The sequence below is a fragment of the Erythrolamprus reginae genome, chromosome 4 (assembly GCF_031021105.1).
Source record: "Erythrolamprus reginae isolate rEryReg1 chromosome 4, rEryReg1.hap1, whole genome shotgun sequence".
Lineage (NCBI taxonomy): Eukaryota > Metazoa > Chordata > Lepidosauria > Squamata > Dipsadidae > Erythrolamprus > Erythrolamprus reginae.
Window position 1 is genome coordinate 112,553,700 of NC_091953.1, and position 27,367 is coordinate 112,581,066.

Consider the following 27,367-nt stretch of genomic DNA (forward strand, 5'->3'; position numbering starts at 1 on the left):
GCCAGGGGAGATGGCTCATTTCCTCCATGCCTAACGGCAGAGGTGGGTTTTAAGAAGTTTTCGAAAGGCAATCTCCTAATCTCCGGAGGGAGCTAGTTCCAGAGGGTCGGGGCTGCCACAGAGAAGGCTCTCCCCCCGGGTCCCGCCAGACCACATTGTTTAGTCGACGGGACCCGGAGAAGGCCAACTCTGTGAGACCTAACTGGTCGCTGGGATTCGTGCGGCAGAAGGTGGTCCCGGAGATATTCTGGTCCGATGCCATGAAGGGCTTTATAGGTCATAACCAACACGAACATGACTAAAACTTACCCACAAGCAAATTCAGCATTATGTATGCAATGATGACATAAAATGAACAGAAATACATAAGAGCGCCGGCATAATTCCCACAATCTGTTTTCCAGTATGTTCTGTTATCTGGAGTACAAAAAGGAGGTTGTACCTGCATGAAACAAAAAGGTACATTACATGTAACAGGGGTACACAAGTAGATATGCCTCCCCACACACATATTATGAAGTTCATGTTTAACAGCAGAATGGATCAACTTTCTTCTTTCCCTGATCCTGTCCAGTCCACATTTTTTTCTTCCAACCAAGCATTATCTTAATATCTGAAGCAAAAATTGTGTGTGTGTGTACATCAGTCACCATGAAATGTAGCAAAGTTATACAGTGTTCCCTCGATTTTCGCGGGTTCAAAATTCGCGAATAGCCTATACCACGGTTTTTCAAAAAAAATAATTAAAAAATACTTCGCAATTTTTTTTCTATACCACGTTTTTTCCTACCCGATGTTGTCATACGTCATCGGCAAACTAATAATTTTTGCAAATAGATAACAAAAAAATAATAATTATTGTTAATAAATAATTATGTTTATAAATATCAGGATCACTAAGTGTCTTATTCAATGGTGAATACCAGTAATAATGGTGAGTAAATTGTTGTTAAGGGAATGGGAAATGGTAATTTAGGGTTTTAAAGTGTTAAGGGAAGGCTTGTGATACTGTCCATAGCCAAAAATTGTGTATTTACTTCCGCATCTCTACTTTGCAGAAATTCGACTTTCGCGGGCGGTCTCGGAACGCATCCCCTGCGAAAATCGAGGGAACACTGTACTGCTTGTTCAACACATCCTCTCCTTTCTTTTGCTAAAGACTACACAATTTTCCCCTGTGACCAAAGACAAAGATTATTCTGAATTGAGGGGAAGATGGATCATATAAATCAAAATGCTATTTCCAATAATGACCAACTATTTCTGCAGAAGTGCCAACTTGAATTGCTTGGACTGCATATTTTCATTTATATTTTTAGATCTATTCAGCTAACCTTCATAAATAGATATATTCTTCCTAAACAGATATATTCTTTTGATGCAGAATGTAGTACAATTTTTTTAATACAACACCCACTTAAAATGCTTCCTAACTTGGAATCCATTACCAGATGATGGCAATGTGATAATTTGGGGGAATAGAAGAGAGAATTATTTCCCATTATTTTTTACTGACTGCTTCAAAGATCCGGTAAAAAAAGAACAATTCTTTATCATTGTTAATACATTCCACTAAAACAGAATTGTTAACACATTCTCTAATACATTCATTTTAATAAATGCAGTAAAGCTGCATGAACCTAGTTGGGCATATAGCACAAATATTTGCTAATAAAATTTGCCAAGTAGAGTGATACCTTGTCTTACAAACTTAATTGGTTCCAGGACGGGGTTCTTAAGGTGAAAAGTTTGTAAGACGAAACAATGTTTCCCATAGGAATCAATGGAAAAGTGATTAATGCGTGCAAGCCCAAAATTCACCCCTTTTGCCAGCCGAAGTGCCCATTTTTGCGCTGCTGGGATTCCCCTGAGGTTCCCCTCCATGGGAAACCCCACCTCCGGACTTCTGTGTTTTTGCGATGCTGCAGGGGAATCCCAGCAGGGGAATCCCAGCATCGCAAAAACAAGTGCTTCGCTGGCAACGGAAGTCCGGAGGTGGTGTTTCCCATTGAGGGGAGCCTCAGGGGAATCCCAGCAGCACAAAAATGGGTGCTTCACTGGCAACGGAAGTCCAGAGGTGGTGTTTCCCATGGAGGGGAGCCTCAGGGGAATCCCAGCAGCACAAAAACGGGTGCTTCGCTGGCAACGGAAGTCTGGAGGCGGGGTATCCCAGTGGCGGTGGTGGGTTTGTAAGGTGAAAATAGTTTGTAAGAAGAGGCAAAAAATCTTAAATCCCGGGTCTGTATCTCGAAAAGTTTGTATGACGAGGCGTTTGTAAGATGAGGTATCACTGTATTGATACATTTATTTCTATAGTATTTTCAAAAGTCAATACTGTACATCAAAATTTGGGTGAACGATAACATTTTAAAAATAAAATGTAAGGCATTTTTAAGATGTAAATATTGGAAAAAAAAATTAAAAAAAAAAAGATGTAAAGCTTCTGTTGGCTAAAAAGATACATGGTTTTAATCTGTCAATTTACCATACAATCGTGCATTATCTTGTTCCAGTCTTCTCCAGTGACTATTCTGAAGAGTACAGTAATGGCCTTACCAGCTGATGAAAAGTTGGCATGTCTGTTTTTAACAAATAAAGATTATTATTCAATGTTTTATAACTAAAAACATGTGCAAGCAAGTTTTTAGGGCTCACCTAAGTATCAAAATGCTGTGATTTTTAAAAAGTCTATTCCTAATTCAAGAAACTATTCTTGGCTTTCTTCTCTATGGTGTATTACATCAAATTAAGTATAATGTTTCAGTCAGTCTGGGTATTCAGGAAATATTCAGTTTAAACTTTAAAGTCTTGCAGTCACCCAGACAGGCAAGATAGCAGAATATAAGATTGACTGTAAAAAATATGACTTTAGCAATCGAGTTGTCGAAGCGTGGAACTCATTACGGGACTCAGTAGTGTCAACCCCTAACCCCCAACATTTCTCCCTTAGACTATCCACGATTGACCTCTCCAGGTTCCTAAGAGGTCAGTAAGTGGCGTACATAAGTGCACTAGCCTGCCTTTCGTCCCTGTCCAATTGTCTCTCCTTATCTCTTTTCTTCCATTCATATATCTTCTCCTCTACTTTTATATATTTTCTTTATATATAATACTTCATGTCTATCCTCTTCAATATGTATTGTGTATTGGACTAACTAACTAAGTAACTAACTAACTAAGTAACTAACTAACTAAGTAACTAACTAACTAACTAAATAAATAAATAAAATAAACTGATAGCAAACAGAGCTCATTACTAGCACCAAGGATGTTACCTAGTTAGGGTAATGAAACATTTGCAAAAAAACAAGCAAGCTCAGAGAGCACTAAAGACCCATCAAAGAGACATTTGCTAGTTGAGACTAAGACTACCACAGATCTATACAAAAGAGTAAAATGCTGAGGCATCAGCCTGCCAACTAAATAAGTATTTTCAAAGGATGGTGTTTCAAGTTGTAATATATGAACTGGGAAAGCTCAACCGTCAGGAAGACTGAATTAGATTTAGATTTAATTGGATTTGTATGCCGCCCCTCTCCGAGGACTCGGGGCGGCTCACAGCATGTACAGAAAAACAGGAAACAATAATAACAATCCAATTTATATCTTAAAAAACAATCTTAAAATTCTAATTAAAAAGCTATCAATATCATTTATTCAACAGTCCAACTAGAGCATTCATTGGTCAGGGGGAAAGATCTAAGGAACCCCAAGCCTGGTGGCAAAGATGAGTTTTTAAACTTTTTCGGAAGGCGAGGAGGTGGGGGCAGTACAGAGCTGATTCCAGAGGGCCAGGGCCCCCACAGAGAAGGCTCTTCCCCTAGGTTCCACCAGCCGACATTGTTTGGTCGACGGGACCCTAAGGAGACCAACTCTGTGGGACCACACCGGTTGCTGGGATTTGTGCGGCAGAAGGCGGTCTCGGAGATACTCTGGTCCTATGCCATGTAGGGCTTTAATTAAAAACGAAGGCCTTGAATTGCGCTACTGGAAAGAATTTTTGAGAATACCAAACAGTTAAAAAAATCAAGAGTATTGATGAACCTTTTGAATTAACAAAGTTTATAAACTTTATAAGCATAGGCATATTTTCATAACTGGCCTGTATATCAGGGGTCTCCAACCTTGGCAATTTTAAGACTTGTGGACTTCAACTCCCAGAATCACTCAGCCAGTTGGCTGAGGAATTCTGGGAGTTGAAGTCCACAAGTCTTAAAGTTGCCAAGGTTGGAGACCCCTGCTTTACGGTATTTGGGTAATTCCCCCCTCCCTAACCAGGCTAGGGAGGGGGGAAGTCTAGTCTGCTACCTGAGATGAATGGTAATGTGGTATATTTTCCCCAATGTGCACAGAAAAGAATTGGTCTGGTATCTGAATGAGACTCCCTAGTTGGAAGCAAGGTAGTGTTTATGACATTATTTAGAACAGCAGGATAGGTTAGATTGTTGAGAACTAGCTGTGTTGCACACACCTTTCTGTCACCTGACAGGGCAACCAGCACTTCCCTGAAAATTGCTTGAATATGTCTCTTTGTGTAACTGTTTTGGATCTTAAGCTTGAACCCAGACTAGCAATTATTCATAATAAGAGGCCAAATGAAACCCCCTGGTGTTCTCTTGGCTTGCAGGTTCTGCAAATACCAAGTGGATTCATGTATACCTGAAAATGCTACTTAAGCACTCCTTTGGTATTTGATGCTGGATTTTCTGAGTCACAAATCAATAGGGTTGCTTCTCTAGTAATGAATGTAGCAATAGAGGCAGCTATCAAAGCAAGGATGCTCTAAACCAAGATCACGGTATCAAATATTTTCAGATGAAGTGGCAGAAATCATACCTGTTAATGTTCTCTCCGTATTTCACAGTTCCAAACAAAACTACTCCGGCGAAAGCATAGCAAAGCAACAGTAAGAACATTCCTACGATGATGAAAAAGCTTTTGTACATGCTGACGACCACTGTCAGTAGCAGCATCTTCAAAGTTACCTGTAAATCAGTGGAGGAAAAGGTATAAGGCATGAGTCAAAAGGAAAATGTTTTCTGACTACTTATTTGACCCCTATGACAATCATTAAATGTTGTACCTCTTGATTCTTAACAATTGTATCTTTTCTTTTTATGTAGACTGAGAGCATATGCACAAAAGACAAATTCATTGTGTGTCCAATCACACTTGGCCAATAAAGAATTCTATTCTATTCTATTCTATTCCATTCCATTCCATTCCATTCACTGAAATTGAAGTGGATTCTGTTCCAATTTCATTGTGATTATTCCAAGAATGGTTTAACTTTGCTAGAATCTCTGCAACAAATCCAGACACTGTTTCAAGCCAGCAAAATTGACATAGCTTCAGAACATTGTTTGGTGAATTTGGAACTCTTCATTTTAAACTGAAAACATTTTAAATTCAACATTTAAATTAGTCCGAGGTGGATCTAGTGAAGTGGATTAGGATTTATTTGTGTCAAAATGTCATTGGTAAACGTTTTGCTAATTTATTGCTGAAGATGTTTAAAAGTTTTGTGTTGATGTTTATTTTTGAAGACCTTATATTGTGTATAACATTTATATACTCATTCATTCTGTGGATGTGTTTTGTTGTAAGCTTCCATCTGTATGGAGTTGGCAGCATGAAAACTAAACCATTTTTTATATTGTTGTGGTTGGCTCTGGCCCAGCTCCTGCCCCAAGGATTGTGGAGGTGGATGCAGGGGAAACATCAACATCTCATAGGCCTGTTTTATTGCCGACAGAGTCAGATAGTGCAGCATCCTCGGATGAAGAAGAAGGTAGGGGTGACTTGGAAGAGGGGGGCTTGGCACACAGCTCATGAAGCCAATCTCCATTATCTTCAGTCGATTCGGATGAGGACGTGTTAGACCCACGCAGGTGCAGAATTATGCATAGAAGAGACCAATTGAAGAAATATTACAAGAGATAAGAGAGGCCACCTGTGTTTGGGTGGGGCTCCAGTAATTAGAGCTGCTGATATAAATAGCAGCGTGCTGGCTTGGCCGTTGGGGAAGATTATCTGATCGTTGTTCTTCAGGACCGTGCCTTACTGTTCCCGGACTTTGTTGATTTTTCACGACTTTGAAACCAAAGCAGAGCAAAGTGTGTGTGCTTCACTTCGTGGAAGAAGGAGGGCTGTGACATTTCTTCACAGCTGCTAGCTAAGTTCTTAAGGACTGATTAAGGGGATTGTACAGACTATCAGGTTGTTTTGGGATGAGTGCTCTTTGCAATACAAAAAGGGTGCTTTGTTTCTTTTGAATTTTTGTGATAAAGAACATTGTTTTTGAACTTTCAAGTGTGTGTGTGTCTGAAATTTGTACCCTTGAATTTTCGGGAGACTCATACCATAGAGCCCGGCAGAACATATATTTCTAATTCTGATTGTGTCAGCTATTCCTTTCTCATTATTATTTACTATAACAGGGTTTAAGCGCCTCAACTCAGTAAAATACTCAGTAAAATAAAGCAGTCCTCACTTAATGTGTAATTACTGTAAGCACGGGGGGGAAATTCTCATGTATACTTACGTGCTTTCCACAGATTGAAAAAAACCTGAATACAATTACACACGCTCCCATCATATATGTATAGGCATTCTGAAACACAAAGTACCAACATTAGAACAGTTACTCAGATTTATTAATTAGTCAGAGTTACTCAGGATTTACTTTTGGGACAACCAGCAATGGGCTATGAGCAAGAACATTAAATTGCACTTGCTGCGGCAGCTCGTAAGTTCTTGTGGGACCAGCGCGATTTTGCTGCTGCACCTAGCAAAATTGCGCCCGTGTTTCAGCAAGGTTTTATCTGTGACTCCCTGCGCAATTTTTCTACCTTCACAGGTGCAATAGGCAAAATTATGCTGGTCCTGCAAGAACTTACAAACCGTGGCAGTGAGCGCAATTTAGTGTTCCGGCTCATAGCCCACCGCTGGCGACAACCAGTACATCTTTAATATATTAAATGATCGAGCGCATAGTTCCTGATGTAAAAAGACTCAACATTTCATTACTCAGGTGTTATTACATAAAATTAGTTAGACAGAAATAGCTTCATGTCATAAACATGACTTGATAAATATACTCATAAAAATGAATGTACTAACAGTTCAACAGATCATCTGTTGAGCCACAGATTCCTTATTTATTTTTATTTATTTATTTATTAAATTTGTATGCTGCCCCTCTCCGCAGACGCGGGGCGGCTCACAACAGCAACAGAAAACAATATATAATACAAATTCAATAATTAGAAAGCTAAAAACCCATAATTTAAAAAAACATGCACACAACATGCCATACATAAACAGTATAGGCCTGGGGAAGATATTTCAGTTCCCCCATGCCTGACGGCAGAGGTGGGTTTTAAGGAGTTTGCGGAAGGCAAGGAGGGTGGGGGCAGTTCTAATCTCAGGGGGGAGCTGGTTCCAGAGGGTCGGGGCCACCACAGAGAAGGCTCTTCCCCTGGGACCCGCCAAACAACATTGTTTAGTCGACGGGACCCAGAGAAGGCCAACTCTGTGGGACCTAATTAACCCAAAAGACCTATTTCAATCAAATAATGGAAACTCTGACCCTGAGGCTGAAGGTAACTTGGCAAAGTCTTAGCCTGTGGCTGGAAAGTCAATAAGCTGTCAGCCAATTGAGAATAATGATTCACTCAGAATAACTTAAGATCAGCACCTGTGTTTCCTGATTCAGAGGACAAGAAGTCAATTCCTGAACTTAGAAGAGCATTAAGCTAAGGAGGTTTGAGACAGGGAAATCAACACTCCTTAAGAGTGAATGACATTGAATCCTCTAATTATATAAGGATCCAAACTCCAGTTATTTAAGTGTATCTTCCTCTTTGGAAACACTTCTCAATAGCTAGTCCTTGTACCTGTGGCCCCTCGTTCCTGACTCATTCCTGAAATAGATATTTGGCTTACAATTATAAAACTCTTCAACACCACAGACAACACAACTACTCTCCAAAAAGACCTCGACTTTGTCTCAGATTTTTTTAACACCTGGCAACTTCAAATATCAACCAACAAATGCTCTATCCTCCACATCGGCAAAAAGAATCCGAACCTCATATATAAACTGAATAAACAAAATCTCACAGACAACCCCTACTCAGTTAAAGACCTTGGAATACTAATATCAAATGACTTAAGTGCCAAAGCCCACTGCAACAATATCGCCAAAAAGACTCCTAGAGTTGTTAACCTGATCCTACATAGCTTCTTCTAGAGTTGTTAACCTGATCCTACAAGTCTTCGGAGAGGGGCGGCATACAAATCTAATATATTATTATTATTATTCTGCTCCAGCAATCTCACACTATTCACCAGAGCCTACAAAACTTTCGCTAGACCCATCCTCGAATACAGCTCATCTGTCTGGAATCCATATCACATCTCGGACATCAACACCCTCGAAAATGTCCAAAGATACTTCACCAGAAGAGCCCTTCACTCCTCCACTCAAAACAGAATACCCTACGAAACTAGACTTACAATCCTGGGGTTTAGAAAACTTAGAACTACGACGCCTAAAACATGATCTAAGTATTGTCCACAAGATCATATGCTGCAACGTCCTGCCTGTCAATGACTACTTCAGCTTCAACCGCAACAACACAAGAGCACGCAACAGATTCATACTTAATATTAACCCGCTCCAAACTTGACTGTAAAAAATATGACTTTAGCAATCAAGTTGTCGAAGCGTGGAACTCATTACTGGACTCCGTAGTGTCAACACCTAACCCCCAACATTTTCCCCTTAGACTATCCACGATTGACCTCTCCAGGTTCCTAAGAGGTCAGTAAGGGGCGTGCATAAGTGCACTAGTGTGCCTTCCGTCCCCTGTCCAATTGTCTTTCCTATATCTCATGTATCTTTTCTTCCTTTCATATACTGTATCTCCTCTATTCTTCAATCTTTTCTTCTATCCTTTCCTTGATATATACAGTATTACTACATGTGTATTGGACATAAATAAATAAATAAATAAACAAACAAACAAACAAACAAACAATCAAACAATTCTGGACTGGGCACTGTAGATTGTAATGGGTCCGACTACTGGACTACATCAAGACTTGTTATTTTTTAGCATGTCTAGGCCACAGCTATGTGCTTCTCAGATAAGAGATACTTACTCTACAGGTGTGCCTCTGCCTAATTTACAGCCTGCAGTTCTAGCTTTATCTGTTACATGATTCACAGTTAAGCTAATAAAATAAAATATGTCAATTACTGATCACGTTGAGTCTATTGTGGAGGGGGGGGGGTCAATAGGGTGACAACTAATCCTAAAAAGCAGGAAAATTAAGACAATAGCTCTTCCCCATTCTTTATTCTCATCTTCCATATCCAAAAGTATATTGCTTCTGACATATAGGTTCCATAAAAACTGACTGATTTGTTTTCCTGTAATTTAAGACAGTTCTTCTATGGGATGATGGAAAACAGATCTTGGCCTTCTTCTGATGGATAACTCTTCGGATATTTGAAAAGTTCTCTTATATATTCCTCTTAGTTATTTTTGCTTTAACGCAACTGAAACATAAATCAGACTGCCTATAACCCTCGTTCATCTTTTCTGCCTTACTCAAATTTTTCTGGTGTCTTTGATACTATTAAGTGGATCTAGATAAAGCACTCAACACTAGTTCACCAATACAAAATATAATGGCACTATTTCTAAAGTCATAATTTATCTTCCATTAATTTCTCAACATTATTATTTTTTAAATCATGTAAGAACCCTTTGTAGAAATACATTTCATCAAGTTTATCCCTCCGCCCCTTACAATTGGTAACATAAAATATACACAGGAATAACAAACTTCTTTATAGCATTGATTTTACTATTAGGGAAAAATGTTAATACAGAGGAATACTTTAGCATTAAGGAATATTCAGTCAAGTAACATTCCATTCCATGCCTGACATGGTACAGTTTATAAACAGATGTGCTACGACAATAACAACTAAGCCCAATGCAAATATTTAGTGAACTGTGTTTAATTTCTGGAATAATTCTTTTAAAACTACATTCCACTAATTCTAGTTTAAATCGTTTGTGCTCAGTTACAATATTAGCTCAGTTATAATATTAATTGTAATTACAAAAAATACTGTTTTTTCAGGAATGACTATAACAAGGCAAGATCAAGCCTCAATTGCACATTTTGCAGATTTGCAAAAAGAGGGAAAAATATCCTGCATTCTTTGAATAGACAATATAGTTCTTGTAATTTACCGTAATGGCAAAGTGGAGAATCACCCATATGACCCCTAACGATGTCACCAAGAGATCATAACGATTTCTTCTGCTCTGCCAAAATCCAGCAGGTGACATGGCAATAATTTTCATTGTAACCTGGCAAAAATAAATGTATATATGTAAAAGCTTCTCTTTGTATAATCATGAATGATTTCTCAAAGTTATGTTTCAATAATATTGAAATGGGTAATTACTGAAATACAGTACTGACTATTGGATTAAAATATGTATGAGCAAAAACAAACAAGAAAATATTACAAGATAAATATTTTACTAAACTTTGATTTTTCTGCTAATGCAGAAAAAGAATCCTGTGTTTAATGTTTGATCGACCACTTTCTAAGGATAAAACAAATCTAAGGATAAATAAAATCTTTCACAAAAACACAAGAAATTGGCAAATTTTGCTGTTCCTTAGGTGATTTTAATTAACTTAACCTTACAGTGTATTTGTCACCATCCGTTAACATGGACCAAGCTGATATAAGACCATTGATGAGATCCCATTGATGAGAGATCTCATCTCTCATTGATGAGATTTTTAGGTATTTTAGATAAACCTTATGAGTTTACTATACAGTAAACCTTATGAGTTTACTTATAAGATACTAATACAGTGATACCTCATCTTACAAACGCCTCATCATACAAACTTTTCAAGATACAAACCCGGGGTTTAAGGCTTTTTTGCCTCTTCTTACAAACTATTTTCACCTTACAAACCCACCGCCGCCGCTGGGATGCCCCGCCTCCGGACTCCCATTGCCAGCGAAGCACCTGTTTTTGTGCTGCTGGGATTCCCCTGAGGCTCCCCTCCATGGAAAACCCCACCTCCGGACTTCCTTTGCCAGCGAAGCACTTGTTTTTGCGATGCTGGGATTCCCGAGGTGGGGTTTCCTATGGAGGGGAACCTCAGGAAAATACCAGCAGTACAAAAACGGGCGCTTCAGCTGGCAAAAGGGGTGAATTTTGGGCTTGCATGTATTAATCGCTTTTCCATTGATTCCTATGGGAAACATTGTTTCATCTTACAAACTTTTCACCTTAAGAACCTCATCCCGGAACCAATTAAGTTTGTAAGACAAGGTATCGCTGTACTTCTAAAACCCTTCACATCCAAAACCTTAGCCTCCACTTGCTTGTAAAAGCACCTCCTTTTTTCTTGGATCGTGTGTCATATGACAGCAGAATGCTTATAGACAGTCAATCCTGAAAATTATAATCTGTATATCTTTCAGACAGGTTTCAGGTTAGGACATGGTATTGAGATGGCATTGGTGATGCTCGAGGGTGACTCCTGGCGGAACTGGGATGGAGGTAGTGCATCTCCTTGATGTTAATGAGTTTTGATACTCAAAGGTCAATGGCATCCTTTTGTATCACTCACGGGGATTAGGTGTGGAAGATATGGTGTTAAGGTAATGATTCACCTTTCCTGGTGATCAGGTTCAGTAACAGTTTAAGTTGATAAGATGAATGGCTATGGGTATTTGGACAACCTAGTCAAAAAATACTCAATTTTTAGTTCTGAATGGGGTCGCACTTCTTTTAGAATTGGTGTGCAATTTGAAGACTGCTTAGATTCACAACTCTTGCTTGAGGAACAGGTGGCACCCGTGGATAGGACCACTTTCATATAAATTCATCTAGGTTATCAATTGCACAAAAATGCCTTAAGGTAACTTATCTGGATTACTGCAATACACTCTACATGGGACTGCCCTTGAAGACTATTTAGAAGCTGTAGCTGGCCCAGTTATGTACATGTCACAGTATGGTCATATAACATAATGTGTCTGCTAAGAATGTTACTAGTAGGCACTGGTTAACCAATAGTTTCTAGCTATAATTCAGGGTGCTAATTATCACTTGTCTTCTCTCCTGTGCGATCTGGTGGAGTGAACAGTGCCATTTGATGGGATCAAGGAAGTGAGCCTCCCTTATTATAGTGTCTATCCTCTAGAACAGGGCTTAACAAAGTCTTAGAAACATAGAAACATAGAAGACTGATGGCAGAAAAAGACCTCATGATCCATCTAGTCTGCCCTTATACTATTTTCTGTATTTTATCTTGGGATGGATATATGTTTATCACAGGCATGTTTAAATTCAGTTCCTGTGGATTTATCTACCACGTCTGCTGGAAGTTTGTTCCAAGGATCTACTACTCTTTCAGTAAAATAATATTTTCTCATGTTGCTTTTGATCTTTCCCCCAACTAACTTCAGATTGTGTCCCCTTGTTTTTGTGTTCACTTTCCTATTAAAACACTTCCCTACTGGACCTTGTTTAACCCTTTAATATATTTAAATGTTTTGATCATGTCCCCCCTTTTCCTTCTGTCCTCCAGACTATACAGATTGAGTTCATTAAGTCTTTCCTGATACGTTTTATGCTTAAGACCTTCCACCATTCTTGTAGCCCGTCTTTGGACCTGTTCAATTTTATCAATATCTTTTTCTAGGTGAGGTCTCCAGAACTGAACACAGTATTCCAAATGTGGTCTCACCAGCACTCTATATAGCGGGATCACAATCTCCCTCTTCCTGCTTGTTATACCTCTAGCTATGCAGCCAAGCATCTTACTTGCTTTCCCTACTGCCTGACCGCACTGTTCACCCATTTTGAGACTGTCAGAAATCACGACCCCTAAATCCTTCTCTTCTGAAGTGTTTGCTAACACAGAACTGCCTCATGTCATGGCTCTTCCATGACATGAGGACTTCAACTCCCAGAATTCCTGAGCTAGGAGGATTGTCTCAGGAATTCTGGGAGTTGAAGTCCAGAAGTCATAGAAGAGCCAACTTAACCTACCCCTGCTCTATTTATTTATTTTATTTATTTATTTATTCAATTTTTATGCTGCCCTTCTCCTTAGACTCAGGGCAGCTTACAACATGTTAGCAATAGCACTTCTTAACAGAGCCAGCATATTGCCCCCACAATCCAGGTCCTCATTTTACCCACCTCGGAAGGATGGAAGGCTGAGTCAACCTTGAGCCGGTGATGAGATTTGAACCTCTGACCTTCAGATCTACAGTCAGCTTCAGTGGCCTGCAGTATAGCACTCTACCTGCTGCACCACCCCTATATAACACCACCACTATATAACAATGTCTCTTACCTTATTTTAGACAACCTTTAAAACCTAGCTTTTTCCTGGCCATGGGTTAGAGCAGTGATGGCAAACATATGGCACAAGTGCCATAGGTGGCATGCGGAGCCATATCTGCCGGCACATGAGCCATTACCATAGCTCAGCTCACCTGATTTTTGGCTCACCTGGAGGCTCTGGGAGGGCATTTTCAGCTTCCGGGGAGTCTCCGGTGGGATGGAGGGGGGCATTTTTGCCTCTGAAGACTGGGGAGGGCAAAAAATGGGCCTAATGGGCCCATCAGAGATTGGGAAATGGGCTGTTTCACGCCTCTAGAGGGCATCCAGGGGGCAGGGGAGGCCATTTTTGCCATCCCCAGGCACTGAATTATGGATGTAGGCACTCACGCATGCATAATAGAACACGCACACGTGCTTTCGGTACCCGAGGGAAAAAGGTTAGCCATCACTGGGTTAGAGTAAAGGTCGATTCTTATGAAGACAACTGGATATGGAAATGTAAAATAATGCACTTGGGGAAAAGGAATCCTCAATTTGAGTATTGTATTGGCAGTTCTGTGTTAGCAAAAACTTCAGAAGAAAAGGATTTAGGGGTAGTGATTTCTGACAGTCTCAAAATGGGTGAGCAGTGCAGTCAGGCGGTAGGGAAAGCAAGTAGGATGCTTGGCTGCATAGCTAGAGGTATAAGAAGCAGGAAGAGGGAGATTATGATCCTGCTATATAGAGTGCTGGTGAGACCACATTTGGAATACTGTGTTCAGGTCTGGAGACCTCACCTACAAAAAGATATTGGCAAAATTGAACGGGTCCAACAAGAATGGTGGAAAGTCTTAAGCATAAAACGTATCAGGAAAGACTTAATGAACTCAATCTGTATAGTCTGGAGGACAGAAGGAAAAGGGGGGACACGATGGAAACATTTAAGTATGTTAAAGGGTTAAATAAGGTTCAGGAAGGAACTGTTTTTAATAGGAAAGTGAACACAAGAACAAGGGGACAAAATCTGAAGTTAGTTGGGGGAAAGATCAAAAGCAACATGAGAAAATATTATTTTACTGAAAGAGTAGTAGATCCTTGGAACAAACTTCCAGCAGACGTGGTAGATAAATCCACAGTAACTGAATTTAAACATGCCTGGGATAAACATATATCCATCCTAAGATAAAAAACAGAAAATAGTATAAGGGCAGACTAGATGGACCATGAGGTCTTTTTCTGCCGTCAGTCTTCTATGTTTCTATGGATTAATCAAATCAGAGTTACACTGCCAGATTTCTGCTTGTTTATACTTTTTGTATTGTATTGTTTTACATTTGTATATGCCATTTGGAGTAATGATGGACTCAAGTGACTTATAACCATAATTAATAAATAGTATCTTTATTATTGTCTAATACTGTAATGCATAATAAATGACACAAGACAAATCTAACGCAAATGTATTTATAGAAACATTGAAATATATTACCTCTAGAACGAATATGAAGGTGAAGACTACTGACATTGCAGCTAGTGGACCAGTTACTGGATCTTGATCATCCCACTTATGCAAAAGAAAAAAAAATAGTTTATGAAAAAACAAATCTCATTTTATTTTCTGTTTAAAATTGTTCCACAATTGCTTCCTGTTTATTATAAACACAGTGATTTTATCCTATTTATGCTTGTTTTTAAGTAGCTAATATAGCAACTTAAAAGTACCTTAACAGATAATAGCACAGATTGGGCCAGTACAAGAACTGCAATGGTTCTCTTGAAAAATGGGTGTTGGGTTATGTCATACATTTTAGCTCGGAATCCGTCATTATCTGAAAAAAACCAAAAACAAAATAAAAGCAAAAGTTTATTTACAGCACAATTTGCAATGGCTTCTAAGAATTTCCCCCCTCAGTACAACTGTTAATTGTGGGCACATATTAGTCAACATACTATAACATCCTTACTTTCATGTATTAGCAAAGTAGACAGATTTGAACCCTACAAAGCTGGCTTCAGAAAAAGTTGGGGACATGAGACATTATTTCTGGTGAATACTGGCTAATTAATAAAAAATACACCCCCCAAAAGAATCAATTGATCATAAAAAGCATTTGATTGTGTTGGTCATGCCAAGATGTGCAACATCCTTAGGAAAATAGGAATCTCAGAATAGTGTTGTCCTCATGAACAACTTATATGCATGACAGGAAGTCACAGTGAGGCCAGACAGGAAATGGCAAAACAGACTAGCGTCGAGATGGCAAAAGAGTGCAACAAGGCTGTACACGCTCTTATTTACCTGGGCGTGGTGGGAGATGAAGAGGCTGTGCTATCTTTAATCTGCTCTTTAGATCTTCCCATCGCCTCTGGTCAACTGTTAGTAGAGCTGTTCCCTGAAAAAACAGGAACCATTATCACTGTTGTGGTTAGCTCTGGCCCAGCTCCTGCCCCAAGGACTGTGGATGTGGGGGAGACATCCACGTGCTGCAGGCCTGTTTTGCCCCCGGTGGAATCTGCTGATGAAGGCTCCTCTGACCAAGAAGACATGAGTGACAGGGAGAAGGAGAGTGTGGCAGACAGCTCAGAAGGAGATCAATTATCTAGCTCCTCCTTGGATTTAGAACAAGAGTTAATGATACAGCCACACATGCGGAGAGCGATGCATAGGCAACAACAACTGAGAGATTATTACCAAAGAAAATGAGGCCATCTTTGGTTGGGTGGGGCTGTGGTAATTAGTGAGACTGCTATAAATAGCAGCCTGTGGGTTTGGCCATTGTGGAGGATTATCTGATCGTTGTGTTTCGTGACTGCTTTACTGACTTTGACCTTTTGTGCGCTGATTTTTCCCCGCTTTGAAACTAAACCAGGGCAAAGTGTGTTTCACTTTGTGAAAGAAGAAGGACTGTGATTTGCCTCACAGCTGCAAGCTAAGTATCACAGAACTGATAAGGGACTTGTACAAATTACCAGTTTGTTTGGAGACAAGTGCTTTTTGCTATACCAAAAGAGGGCTTGGTTTAAGTGAATTTTCATTATAAAGAACATTGTTTTGAATTTTCAAATGTGTGTGTGTCTGAAATTTGCACCTGTGAATTTTTGGAGGATTCTACCAGAGAGCCGGACAGAACAACCACCAAAACGTATTTGCTTTTGTTTGTTTGTTTATCTAACATGTATAGGATAGTAGTAGTTTGTATAAACATAAGTAAAAATAAATGATAAAAGAAGACAATAAGACAGTAGGACAGGGATGGTAGGCACAATGGTGCGCTTATGCACGCCCCTTACAGAACCCTTAGAAACGGGGAGAGGTAAACTATAGACAATCTAAGGTTAAAGTTTTGGAGGTTGGTGAAGAAACCACAGAGTCAGGTAGTGCATTCCAGGCAGTGATCACTTTATTGCTGAAGTCGTATTTTCTGCAGTCGTGTTTAGAGCTGTTTATATTTAGCTTGAATCTTTTACATGCTCGTGTATTGCTGTAGTTGAAGGTGAAGTAGTCATTAACAGGAAGGACATTTTGGTATATGATTTTATGAACTCCAGTCAACGAAGCAGTGGAAGTGATGTGTCGGTGCCTGGAGGCTTTTAGGGTCAGGATGGGTGTCAACAGACTCAAGCTCAACCCTGATAAGATGGAGTGGCTGTGGTTTTGTCTCTCAAGGACAATTCCATCTGTCCATACATTACCCTGGGGGGGGGGAATTACTGACCCCATCAGAGAGGGTCTGCAACTTGGGCGTCCTCCTCGACCCACAGCTAACATTACAGAACCATCTTTCAGCTGTGGCGAGGGGGGCATTTGCCCAGGTTTGCCTGGGGCACCAGTTGCGGCCCTATCTGGACCGGAAGTCACTGCTCAGTCACTCATGCCCTCATCACCTCGACTACTATAACGCTTTCTACATGGGGCTATCTTTGAAAAGTGTTCGGAAACTTCAGATCGTACAGAATGCAGTTGTGAGAGCAATCATGGGCTTTCCAGATATGCCATGTCACATCAACACTCCGCAGTCTGCATTGGTTGCCGATCAGTTTCCGTTCACAATTCAAAGTGTTGGTTATGACCTTCATGGCATCGGACCAGAATACATGTGGGACCGCCTTCTGCCGCACGAATCCCAGCGACTGATTAGGTCCCACAGAGTTGGCCTTCTCCGGGTCCTGTCGACAAAACAATGTCGTCTGGTGGGACCCAGGGGAAGAGCTTTCTCTGTGGCGGCCCCCGACCCTTTGGAATCAACTTCCCCCAGAGATTAGGACTGCCCCCACTCTCCTTGCCTTTTGCAAACTCTTAAAAACCCATCTCTGCTGCCAGGCATGGGGAAATTGATTCCCCCTGGCCGTGTCATTTTATATATGGTTTGTTTGGGGGTCTATGATTGTTTTTATACTAAGGGTATAAACTATTCTTTTAATCATTGGATTTGTACTGTACTTTGCTGTTGTGAGCTGCCTCAAGTCTCTGGAGAGGGGCGGCATACAAATCTAATAAATAATAATAAAATAATAACTACATTTAGATCATTTCGGAGGCGACAAAGTTGTAAATTGTCTAATTCCAGTATTTCAAGTCTGGTTGAATAAGGTATTTTGTTGCGAGCGCAGGAGCGAAGGACTCTTCTTGTGAAATATGATTCTTCTTACCATATTTATTATTGGAATGAATAATCATTAAGGAGACTTTCACTAGGAACAGTGTTCTGTTTTACTTTGTTTTAAGGGTTGTTTTCTAATTCCTCTCTCTGTCTCTGTCTCTGTCTCTCTCTGTGTATGTTCTGTCCTTTTAAATTAAGAATCTTACTGAAAATTTGTTAAATCAAGTCTGAGTTGCCTTCCTGGAAAAGCAACCAGTGGGAAGGGGGAATGCTTACAGCAATGCCCAAAATGTTATACTGAACTCCGTTACTATAAATTAATCATGGAAATACATAGATATATGCTATATTTCATGTGATGAAAAAAATATTCTCATAAGAACTCCGTTACTATAAATTAATCATGGAAATACATAGATATATGCTATATTTCATGTGATGAAAAAAAGATTCTCATAATTAAAATATGGTAATATTTCTTGTGCTTAATATAAACACAACTATAAGTTAGATCAACAATATTGTTTAATTACACATGAAAACAAAAGTAAACACAATATAAACATGATTACTATATCAAAATATAGAAAATCTGAAGTGTTACCTTATTTTCATTGAAATTAGCAATGACAACTCCAACAAAAAGGGTGAGTCCAATCATGCAGCCCAGGAATACAAAAACATGAATGTATATGCCATGAATCTGAAATATAATTTTAAAAAAATATTACAATTGTTTTATTAATAAGAATTCATAGGAAAAATCTGACCAGCCTGACAGATTGAGGAATATACATACCGGACCCACACGATGAATGATAACATCTCTGACTTCTACCCAACCCTTTAATGACAGGACTTCAAATAATGCCAGCATTGCATTACCAACGTTGTCAAAGTTAAAGTTTCGAGGATTAGCCCTGCAACACAACACAGAAACTAAGAGTAAAAACAATGGTGTTTGCCGACAATATATTTTATTTATTTATTTATTTATTTATTTATTGGATTTGTATGCCGCCCCTCTCCGGAGACTTGGGGCAGCTAACAGCAATAATAAAACAGCATATAATAATAATCCAATACTAAAAACAATTAAAAACCCATTATTATAAAAACCAAACATACATACAGACATACCATGCATAAAATTGTAAAGGCCTAGGGGGAAAGAGTATCTCAATTCCCCCATGCCTGGCAGCAGAGGTGGGTTTTAAGCAGCTTACGAAAGGCAAGGAGGATGGGGGCAATTCTAATCTCTGGGGGGAGTTAGTTCCAGAGGGCCGGGGCCGCCACAGAGAAGGCTCTTCCCCTGGGTCCCGCCAAGCGACATTGTTTAGTTGACGGGACCCGGAGAAGACCCACTCTGTGGGACCTAACTGGTCGCTGGGATTCGTGCACCAGAAGGCTGTCCCTGAGATAATCTGGTCCGGTGCCATGAAGGGCTTTATAGGTCATAACCAACACTTTGAATTGTGACTGGAAACTGATCGGCAACCAATGCAGACTACGGACATTGCCAGATTAGTAACATGTTACTCCCTGATATAAGTGAATCTCTTGTTATAGCCCAGGGATTGCTAATCTTTTTGCCATCACATGCCAAAAGCAAGGGCAGCATGGTGAATTCGCACATGTGTCCATACCCATAATTCAATGTGCCCTGCCCTCCACGCATGAATGTGTGACATCCCCCAATGCTCCCTTTGCTTTGGCATGCAATGGCACAGTGGGCTCACTTTTTACTCTCCCCCAGGCTCCAGAGGATTTCTAGGAGTTTGGGAAGAGTGAAAACGGCCTTCCCTACCCCCCGGAGGTCCTCTGGAGACTAGAAACGGTCCATTTCTTAACTTCCAATGGACCCGGAAGGCCTAGTTTTTGCCTTCCCCAATCTCCAGAGGCTTTCCTGGAGGATGGAGAGGGTGGAAATACCTTCCCCCCTGTTGTGGTTAGCTCTGGCCCAGCTCCTTCCCCAAGGACTGTGGATGTGGGGGAGACATCCACATGCTCCAGGCCTGTTTTGCCCCCGGTGGAATCTGCTGATGAAGGCTCCTCTGACCAAGAAGACATGAGTGACAGGGAGGAGGAGAGTGGGGCAGACAGCTCCAGAAGGAGATCAATTATCTAGCTCCTCCTTGGATTCAGAACAAGAGTTAATGATACAGCCACGCATGAGGAGAGCGATGCATAGGCAGCAACAACTGAGAGATTATTATCAAAGAAAATGAGGCCACCTGTGGTTGGGTGGGGCTGTGGTAATTAGTGAGGCTGCTATAAAGAGCAGCCTGTGGGTTTGGCCATTGTGGAGGATTATCTGATCGTTGTGTTTCGTGACTGCTTTACTGACTTTGACTTTTTGTGTGCTGATTTTTCCCCGCTTTGAAACTAAACCAGGGCAAAGTGTGTTTCACTTTGTGAAAGAAGGACTGTGAATTGCCTCACAGTTGCAAGCTAAGTATCACAGAACTGATAAGGGACTTGTACAAATTACCAGTTTGTTTGGAGGCAAGTGCTCTTTACTATACCAAAAGAGGGCTTGGTTTAAGTGAATTTTCATTATAAAGAACATTGTTTTGAATTTTCAAACGTGTGTGTGTCTGAAATTTGTACCTGTGAATTTTTGGGAGGAGTCTACCAGAGAGCCCGACAGAACACCCCCCCAACAAAGGCTCTCCAGAACCTCCCAGAGCCTCTGTGAAAGCCCTTTACTTATCTCAAAACAGGCTGTGTGGAGACTCCTGGGAGAGGAGGGTCCATGTCCAGCCAAAAATCAGCTGGCTAGCACACACATGCGCGCTGGAGCTGATCCACAGCAATTCCTCCTGTGATGGCAGATAAGGCTCTACATGCCACCTGTGGCATACTTATTTATTTAGTCCAATACATAATACACATTGAAGAGAATAGATATGTAGTAATACAGCTAAAGAAACGAATAGAAGAAAAGATATAAAAGTATAGGTGAACAAATTTGAATCTGTTGCGTGCTCTTGTGTTGTTGCGGTTGAAGCTGAAGTAGTCATTGAGAGGTAGAACGTTGCAGCATATGATCTTTTGGGCAATACTTAGATCGTGTTTTAGGCGTCGTAGTTCTAAGCTTTCAAGACCAAGGATTGATAGTCTCTTGCCATAGATTCGCCATCACGGTTCTACCCTCTCCTGAAATTCCCTCTGTGCCGTTGATCTTATGTACTCCTTAATTTTGAAAAATAGTTTTTTTGGGCGGGGGAGGGGAAAAGGGGAAGTTTGATGGGAAGAAACTGACAAATAGCAACTCAAGAGAATTAAGCAAGGTGACTAGTCCATATTTTTTTTTGTTATTCACCATACAATAATAATCTCTAAATATACCGTCTTTTGGATGAAAGGCACATTTCAATGTGGCTGTTGAATTTAAAAAATTAGGATTGTAAATGATCATTCCATTGGATAAATCTACTGGAGTAATTCTATTCATAAATTCTAAAAATAAATCTATAATTAAGGCCAAAAGAACATTACTTACCACACCCGAGGCACCCAAAATCCAGGCTTTTTTTCACCAGGTTTTAGCTTCAAATTCAGATTTTTGGAAACACTAACATTTATTCGGAATATACCATGACAATCTTCCTGTCAGAAACATAACATCACATTTTGTATAGAAATCAAAATTTTCATATATCACAAGAGCATACTGTAAACACACAAGAGTTAATTTAGAAAATCTGCCATTTATGTTGAGGAATGCAGAAAAGCTAATTTATGCATGAAGAATGCATGATGAGAAACTCTTTGCCAGACTCTTAGCAGTATTTTCTTTGACTGAGACCACAAATATATTGAGAGCAACAACAGATTTACAACACCAGTCATCTACTTCAAGAGTTGAAAGTACAAGGATTGCCCAGAAAGTAATGCACCCATTTCCCCCCCTCAGCCTACAGTAATGGTACGAATGCAAAACTTTAGATATACATTATTTGAATTTTCAGGCATGCATTTGTAAATTTTGCATTTCTTCAGACAGATAGTGTAGCTGTAGCAGTGTTTTGAAATTCATTCATTCATTCATTCATTCATTCATTCATTCATTCATTCAATTTTTATGCCGCCCTTCTCCTTAGACTCAGGGCGGCTTACAACATGTTAGCAATAGCACTTTTTTAACAGAGCTAGGCTATTGCCCCCACAATCTGGGTCCTCATTTTACCCACCTCGGAAGGATGGAAGGCTGAGTCAACCTTGAGCCGGTAATGAGATTTGAACCGCTGACCTTCAGATCTACAAGTCAGCTTCAGTGGCCTGCAGTACAGCACTCTACCTGCTGCGCCACCCCGGCTCTGTAATGGCGTCTGTAAATGATATATGTTACAAGCAGCGTGTCGTCATTGAATTTCTCACTGCGGAGAAAGAAACTGTAGGGAACAGCCCTGACCTAGCTCCCTCAGACTTCTACTTGTTTGGGCCATTAAAGGATGCCATTCGCGGAAGACATTTTGGGGATGACGAAGAGGTGATTTGCAAAGTGCAGAAATGGCTTCGTGACCAGAATAAGGAGTGTTACCTACAGGGCATACACACCCTTGTGTCTCGCTGGAGAAAGGCCATAGAATGGGACAGAAATTATATGGAATAATAGGGAGTATAGAAGAAACATCATTCTTTCTTGTGTGTAAGTTTCATTGTGTTCAATAAATAATTGTTGAAGAAAAAAATGTGGTGCATTACTTTCTGGGCGACCCTTGTATAAGTGTGTGTCAGAGTGCACATTGTGTGACAATTTTGAGACTACCCAGGAGCAAAATAAAGTAAACAGAGATAATTTGTCTCATTCAGCCAAGACACCATGAAACTTTGTCCCATTACGCTGACGGAATCCATGTTGCCTATTTCCGTTACAAGCACTAACCACTAACACATCACGATGCACAGCCCCTATGATTCTGGTGCAAGCTCTCGCTGAGTATCTCTTCTCTCTGGCCTTCTCTCTGTACTGGGTCCATAACTTTTCAGAGTGCGCATAGTGTAACTATTTTGAGACAACCCAGGACTAAAATACAGTAGACAGAGATTTGTCTTTCAAATAGGGGTTTATCTACAAGAAATATATACATACATGTACTAGGCAAAGTCAGGCAATCAATCATCAACTACAGCACAAAAGCATACACGGAGAGAGAGGGCCTCTCTTATACAGTGGTACCTCATCATACGAACTTAATTGGTCCAAGGAGGAGGTTCGTAAGGTGAAAAGTTCGTAAGATGAAACAATGTTTCCCATAGGAATCAATGTAAAAGCAAATAATGAATGCAAATCCTTCAGGAAAATCCCAAACTTTAGAAGGGAGGCGAACAGAGGGCAGGGAGGAGCAGCTAAAGGGGGCGGGTGGAAGAAGCAAGGCTAGGCTAAAGGGTGAGTGGGAAGGAAGAAAGGCAAGGGGGGCGCCCCTCCCTTTTCTTTCTTCAAAAGACACCGTTTCAGTGCCTTTGCAAGCACGTTATTCTCTGCAAAATTTTTCCTCCCCCAAGCTGCCCCTCCCTCCTCCCTTTTCTTTCTTAAAAAGACACCCTTTCAGTTCCTTTGCAAACACGTTGTTCTCTGCAAAATTTTTCGTCCCCCAAGCTGCCCCTCCCTCCTCCCTTTTCTTTCTTAAAAAGACACCCTTTCAGTTCCTTTGCAAGCACGTTGTTCTCTGCAAAATGTTTCCTACTCCAAGCTGCCCCTCCCTTTTCTTTCTTCAAAAAAGGGGAAAAAAAGAAACCCCTTCATCCCAGCAGCAGCTGCTTGGGTTTGTAAGGTGAAAATAGTTCGGAAGAAGAGGCAAAAAAATCTTAAACACTGGGTTCGTATCTTGAAAAGTTTGTTAGAAGAGGCGTTCGTAAGATGAGGTACCACTGTATTATATTATATTATATTATATTATTTTAAATTTATTTATTTACTTATTTATTTATTTACTTATTTATTTACTTATTATTTATTTATTTATTTATTTATTGGATTTGTATGCCGCCCCTCTCCGTGGACTCAGGGCGGCTAGCCTCTTAAAGCAGTAGCAGTCAAATAACCCTGCTGATTCATTGCTACCACTGCATCATTGTTACAGTATTACAAGATGACAGTAGCTGGTCAGCTATTAAATCATAATTATCCTGATAGTCTGGACTCTGGAACTCTCTTAGCTAAACTGTTCCCTCTCAATGCTTCAATTCTTATATGTCGGGAAAGGCACAATTATTGGATTTTACTGTTCTCACTAAGCTAAATACTCAACCTCTTCAGTTACATCCTTGCTTGCAATTTTTGCACTTCTGTGATAATTTATTATTATTTAAAAGTTGCACTGATGTTTATATGTTTGTGCTTAGATAAGTATATATGGTAGAAACCATTGTAAGAGGCAACACTCTAAAAGGGAGTCCAAAAATATTTTTAAATAAATGAAACAGTGAGAAGTGACTTGACTTTATAGATATACTTTCACTTCTATTCCTTTTTTGGAATGCTTCTACATAATATCACCATAAATTAAATTTCATCGGTCAATGAAAATGTGCAAAAGAAGAAAGAGGAATTTATCTAAGTACATAAAAGTTGTTCTTACTCTTGCAATTATATGAGGATCATTGCATTTGGCCAGTTTGCCAGCAAAAAGTTGAACTCCAAAGCTTGCAAAAACAAGCATTAATGTCAATAAAAGGATTGAAACCTGAAAAAAAAAACATGAAAAGGAGTCAAACCTTCTCCAGTACAGCTGTATTTTTCTCTTACATTTTCTGGAACAACTTTTGCTACACAATCGCTTTCATTATAGAATTACAAGGAAGGAGAACGGGTTGCTCCAACCACGTTTTGAGGATGGCAACTAAGTGATTTCTTTTCCATGTTTTCTCATCCTTCAAATTTACTCCCCATCCTGTTCAAATAATAAACTATTTGCTATATATTTCATGCATTCATATGAACATCTCTTCAAGCATGTGCACAAACAAAAACGTCCTATTCTGCCAACCATAGGATTCAGATTGAACTATAATTCTTTAAAAGCAACCCATATGCTTATATGAAACCATGTCACCCATGCATTGCGAAGTGCAAAGTTTACTTTTAACACTTGGTAAAATTTGGTATTCAGAACTTGGGAGAAGATGGAACATAGCACCACATCAGTTCATTTCTTTGTGTAAACATGATAAAATTTAATGCATTCCCAAAGAAATGTAATGTTTTTCCCAGTTCAAAATATCACCTATTATTCTTAATGTTATGCCCCACATTAAAAATAATTTAATGTTATGCTCAATACGAGAGCCAGCTGATGTCTATTCTACTAATTTATGGATGTGATCAGAGCTTATAAATGGATGGATTTAGACCAGAGGTGTCAAACTCATGGCCCAGGGGTCGGATCTGGGCCACGGGGGTACTTAGCTCTGGCCTGCGGGGGCTGCCATGGAAACCGTATGTGAAGGACTGGCCTGTGGTGCTTCTGGCAGAACAAAACAGGCTCCCAAGCTCTGTTTCCAGTTGCCAAAGCCTCCTGCAACCCTCTTCCAGAGAAAATGGAGCTCAGGAGAGCCCTCCCGAACTCTGTTTTCACTGGCAGAGGGTTGCAGGAAGCCATGGCAGTCAAAAATGAAGCTTGAGAGACTGTTTTTACTAGCAGAGCACTCGGGTCAACAGAAGCACCCCTGACAGAAATGATGTTGAGCAAGCCATACCCTCTGCCCCCCCAAGTCAAACACAACCCTGATGTGGCCCTCAATGGAATAGAGTCTGATTTAGACAAGACCCAAATAGATTAATTCATTAAATGTATTTGGAGAGTTCTTATGAAAGATGTTTTGATAGTTTCCCTTCTAAAATATATATATACTATTTGGAAAAAGAAACCATATATATTACTCACTAGAAAGATTTCTTTGAAGCCACTAAATAGTTCCCGAACAACTTTTCTCATCTGAGGCACCAGTTTAAAAATCCGAAGAGGCCGAAGACATCGTAGAACCATTAGCAGCTGAGCTCCTGACTTAGCAGGAACATTTTGGGGCATCCAACAGAGAAATATCAGGCTTACCTTTGGAAAGAGGGGAAAATAACCTGAAATGTGAGTATTAAAATGTGTTTCATACATAAACATTGTCAGCTGTAAAATAAAACTTTAGCACCATGATGAAAATAACACATTAATAAAACAATGCAACTTCTTTATTTTAAATACTCATAGGCTCCAGGTAGTCTATTTTTGCAAATATGTTAAATTTAATTGTTTATATATTATAAACATGCAATTGAAGGTATTTGGAACTTTGTATGAAACTGATTCAATATGGATACAAATTTTTAACTCTTAACATAGGTTCTACTTTTTACTGGTTTGAATTAAGAATAGAATAGAATGGATTTTTTTGTTGGCCAAGTGTGATTGGACACACAAGGAATTTGTCTTGGTGCACATGCTCTCAGTGTACATAAAAGAAAAATACGTTTGTCAAGAATAATGAGGTACAACACTTAATGATAGTCTGGGTACTAATAAGGAAGCAAATCATATTAGGGACCAGTCAATATAAATTAACTTTAACAACAAAAACTTACAAGGTATATAAAAATATCCATGACACCTCCAAAATCTCTGATGACTGCCGTTGGTGTAAAAAACAGTCCATCAGCCATAATCTTCAAGTTAAGTTCAATACTCATAAATATTACAAAAACATATTCAGCAATCTGAAAAACAAAGAAAAGGACTTTTTTTCTTTTTACAAAATAACAGTAAGGTAGGGGTGTCAAATTGAAGGCCAGCGGGCTGGTTGTGGCCTGCGGGGTGCTTAAATCCGGCCCTCAGTGTCTGCCTGGGAATATAGTGCTTCTATTGCTGAAAAAGGGCTCAAAATGTACCTCCCACGCATCTCATTTTCACCCTCCATGGCTTCCAGCAGTACTCTGCTGGCTGAAAATGGGCCACATGGGGGCCTCAGGAGGCCTGTTTTTGGCTCCCCCATTCTCTCTGCCGCCCTCTGCTGACCCATGAAAGAGAACTACAATGATGATCCGGCCCTTGAAGAAATCCAGTTTGACACCCCTGCAATAAGGTTTCCAAAAAATAGGGTTCCTGCTTAGGCAGGGGGTTGGACTTGATGACCCACATGGTTGCAGCTGCCATAGCATGTTAGGATAGGATTACACTATATCTGGACTTCTAACGTAAATGCCTTATACACTCCGATTCCATTAGCCAGGACAGGACTGCACGTAAAAATCACATAAGTCTGTACTTCTGGTGAAATCTGCTTAGGAAGTGACTGGCCATAAAACGATTCAGAACGCTCCTTGGATAACAAGAATGTGTCAACAGGAAAAGAACTGTGTGATCAAAAGATGCAATTTAC

The 27,367-nt window shown here is 39.9% G+C and overlaps 1 protein-coding gene across 1 annotated transcript in view; it reads right to left on the minus strand.

Moving 5' to 3' along the window:
* The window catches only part of NALCN (sodium leak channel, non-selective), a 309,533-nt gene that overhangs the window by 23,125 nt on the left and 259,041 nt on the right, over window positions 1–27,367 (minus strand). The window contains exons 25-38 of the mRNA XM_070751235.1: window positions 26,574–26,705; window positions 25,885–26,052; window positions 24,580–24,684; window positions 21,498–21,604; window positions 18,792–18,912; window positions 18,597–18,695; window positions 15,691–15,784; window positions 15,114–15,220; window positions 14,881–14,955; window positions 10,275–10,394; window positions 6,545–6,613; window positions 4,837–4,985; window positions 2,486–2,579; window positions 310–442 (exon numbers count right to left, since the gene is read on the minus strand). Coding sequence (XP_070607336.1) covers window positions 310–442; window positions 2,486–2,579; window positions 4,837–4,985; window positions 6,545–6,613; window positions 10,275–10,394; window positions 14,881–14,955; window positions 15,114–15,220; window positions 15,691–15,784; window positions 18,597–18,695; window positions 18,792–18,912; window positions 21,498–21,604; window positions 24,580–24,684; window positions 25,885–26,052; window positions 26,574–26,705 — 1,573 coding nt within the window. The remainder of the gene's footprint in view (window positions 1–309; window positions 443–2,485; window positions 2,580–4,836; window positions 4,986–6,544; window positions 6,614–10,274; window positions 10,395–14,880; window positions 14,956–15,113; window positions 15,221–15,690; window positions 15,785–18,596; window positions 18,696–18,791; window positions 18,913–21,497; window positions 21,605–24,579; window positions 24,685–25,884; window positions 26,053–26,573; window positions 26,706–27,367) is intronic.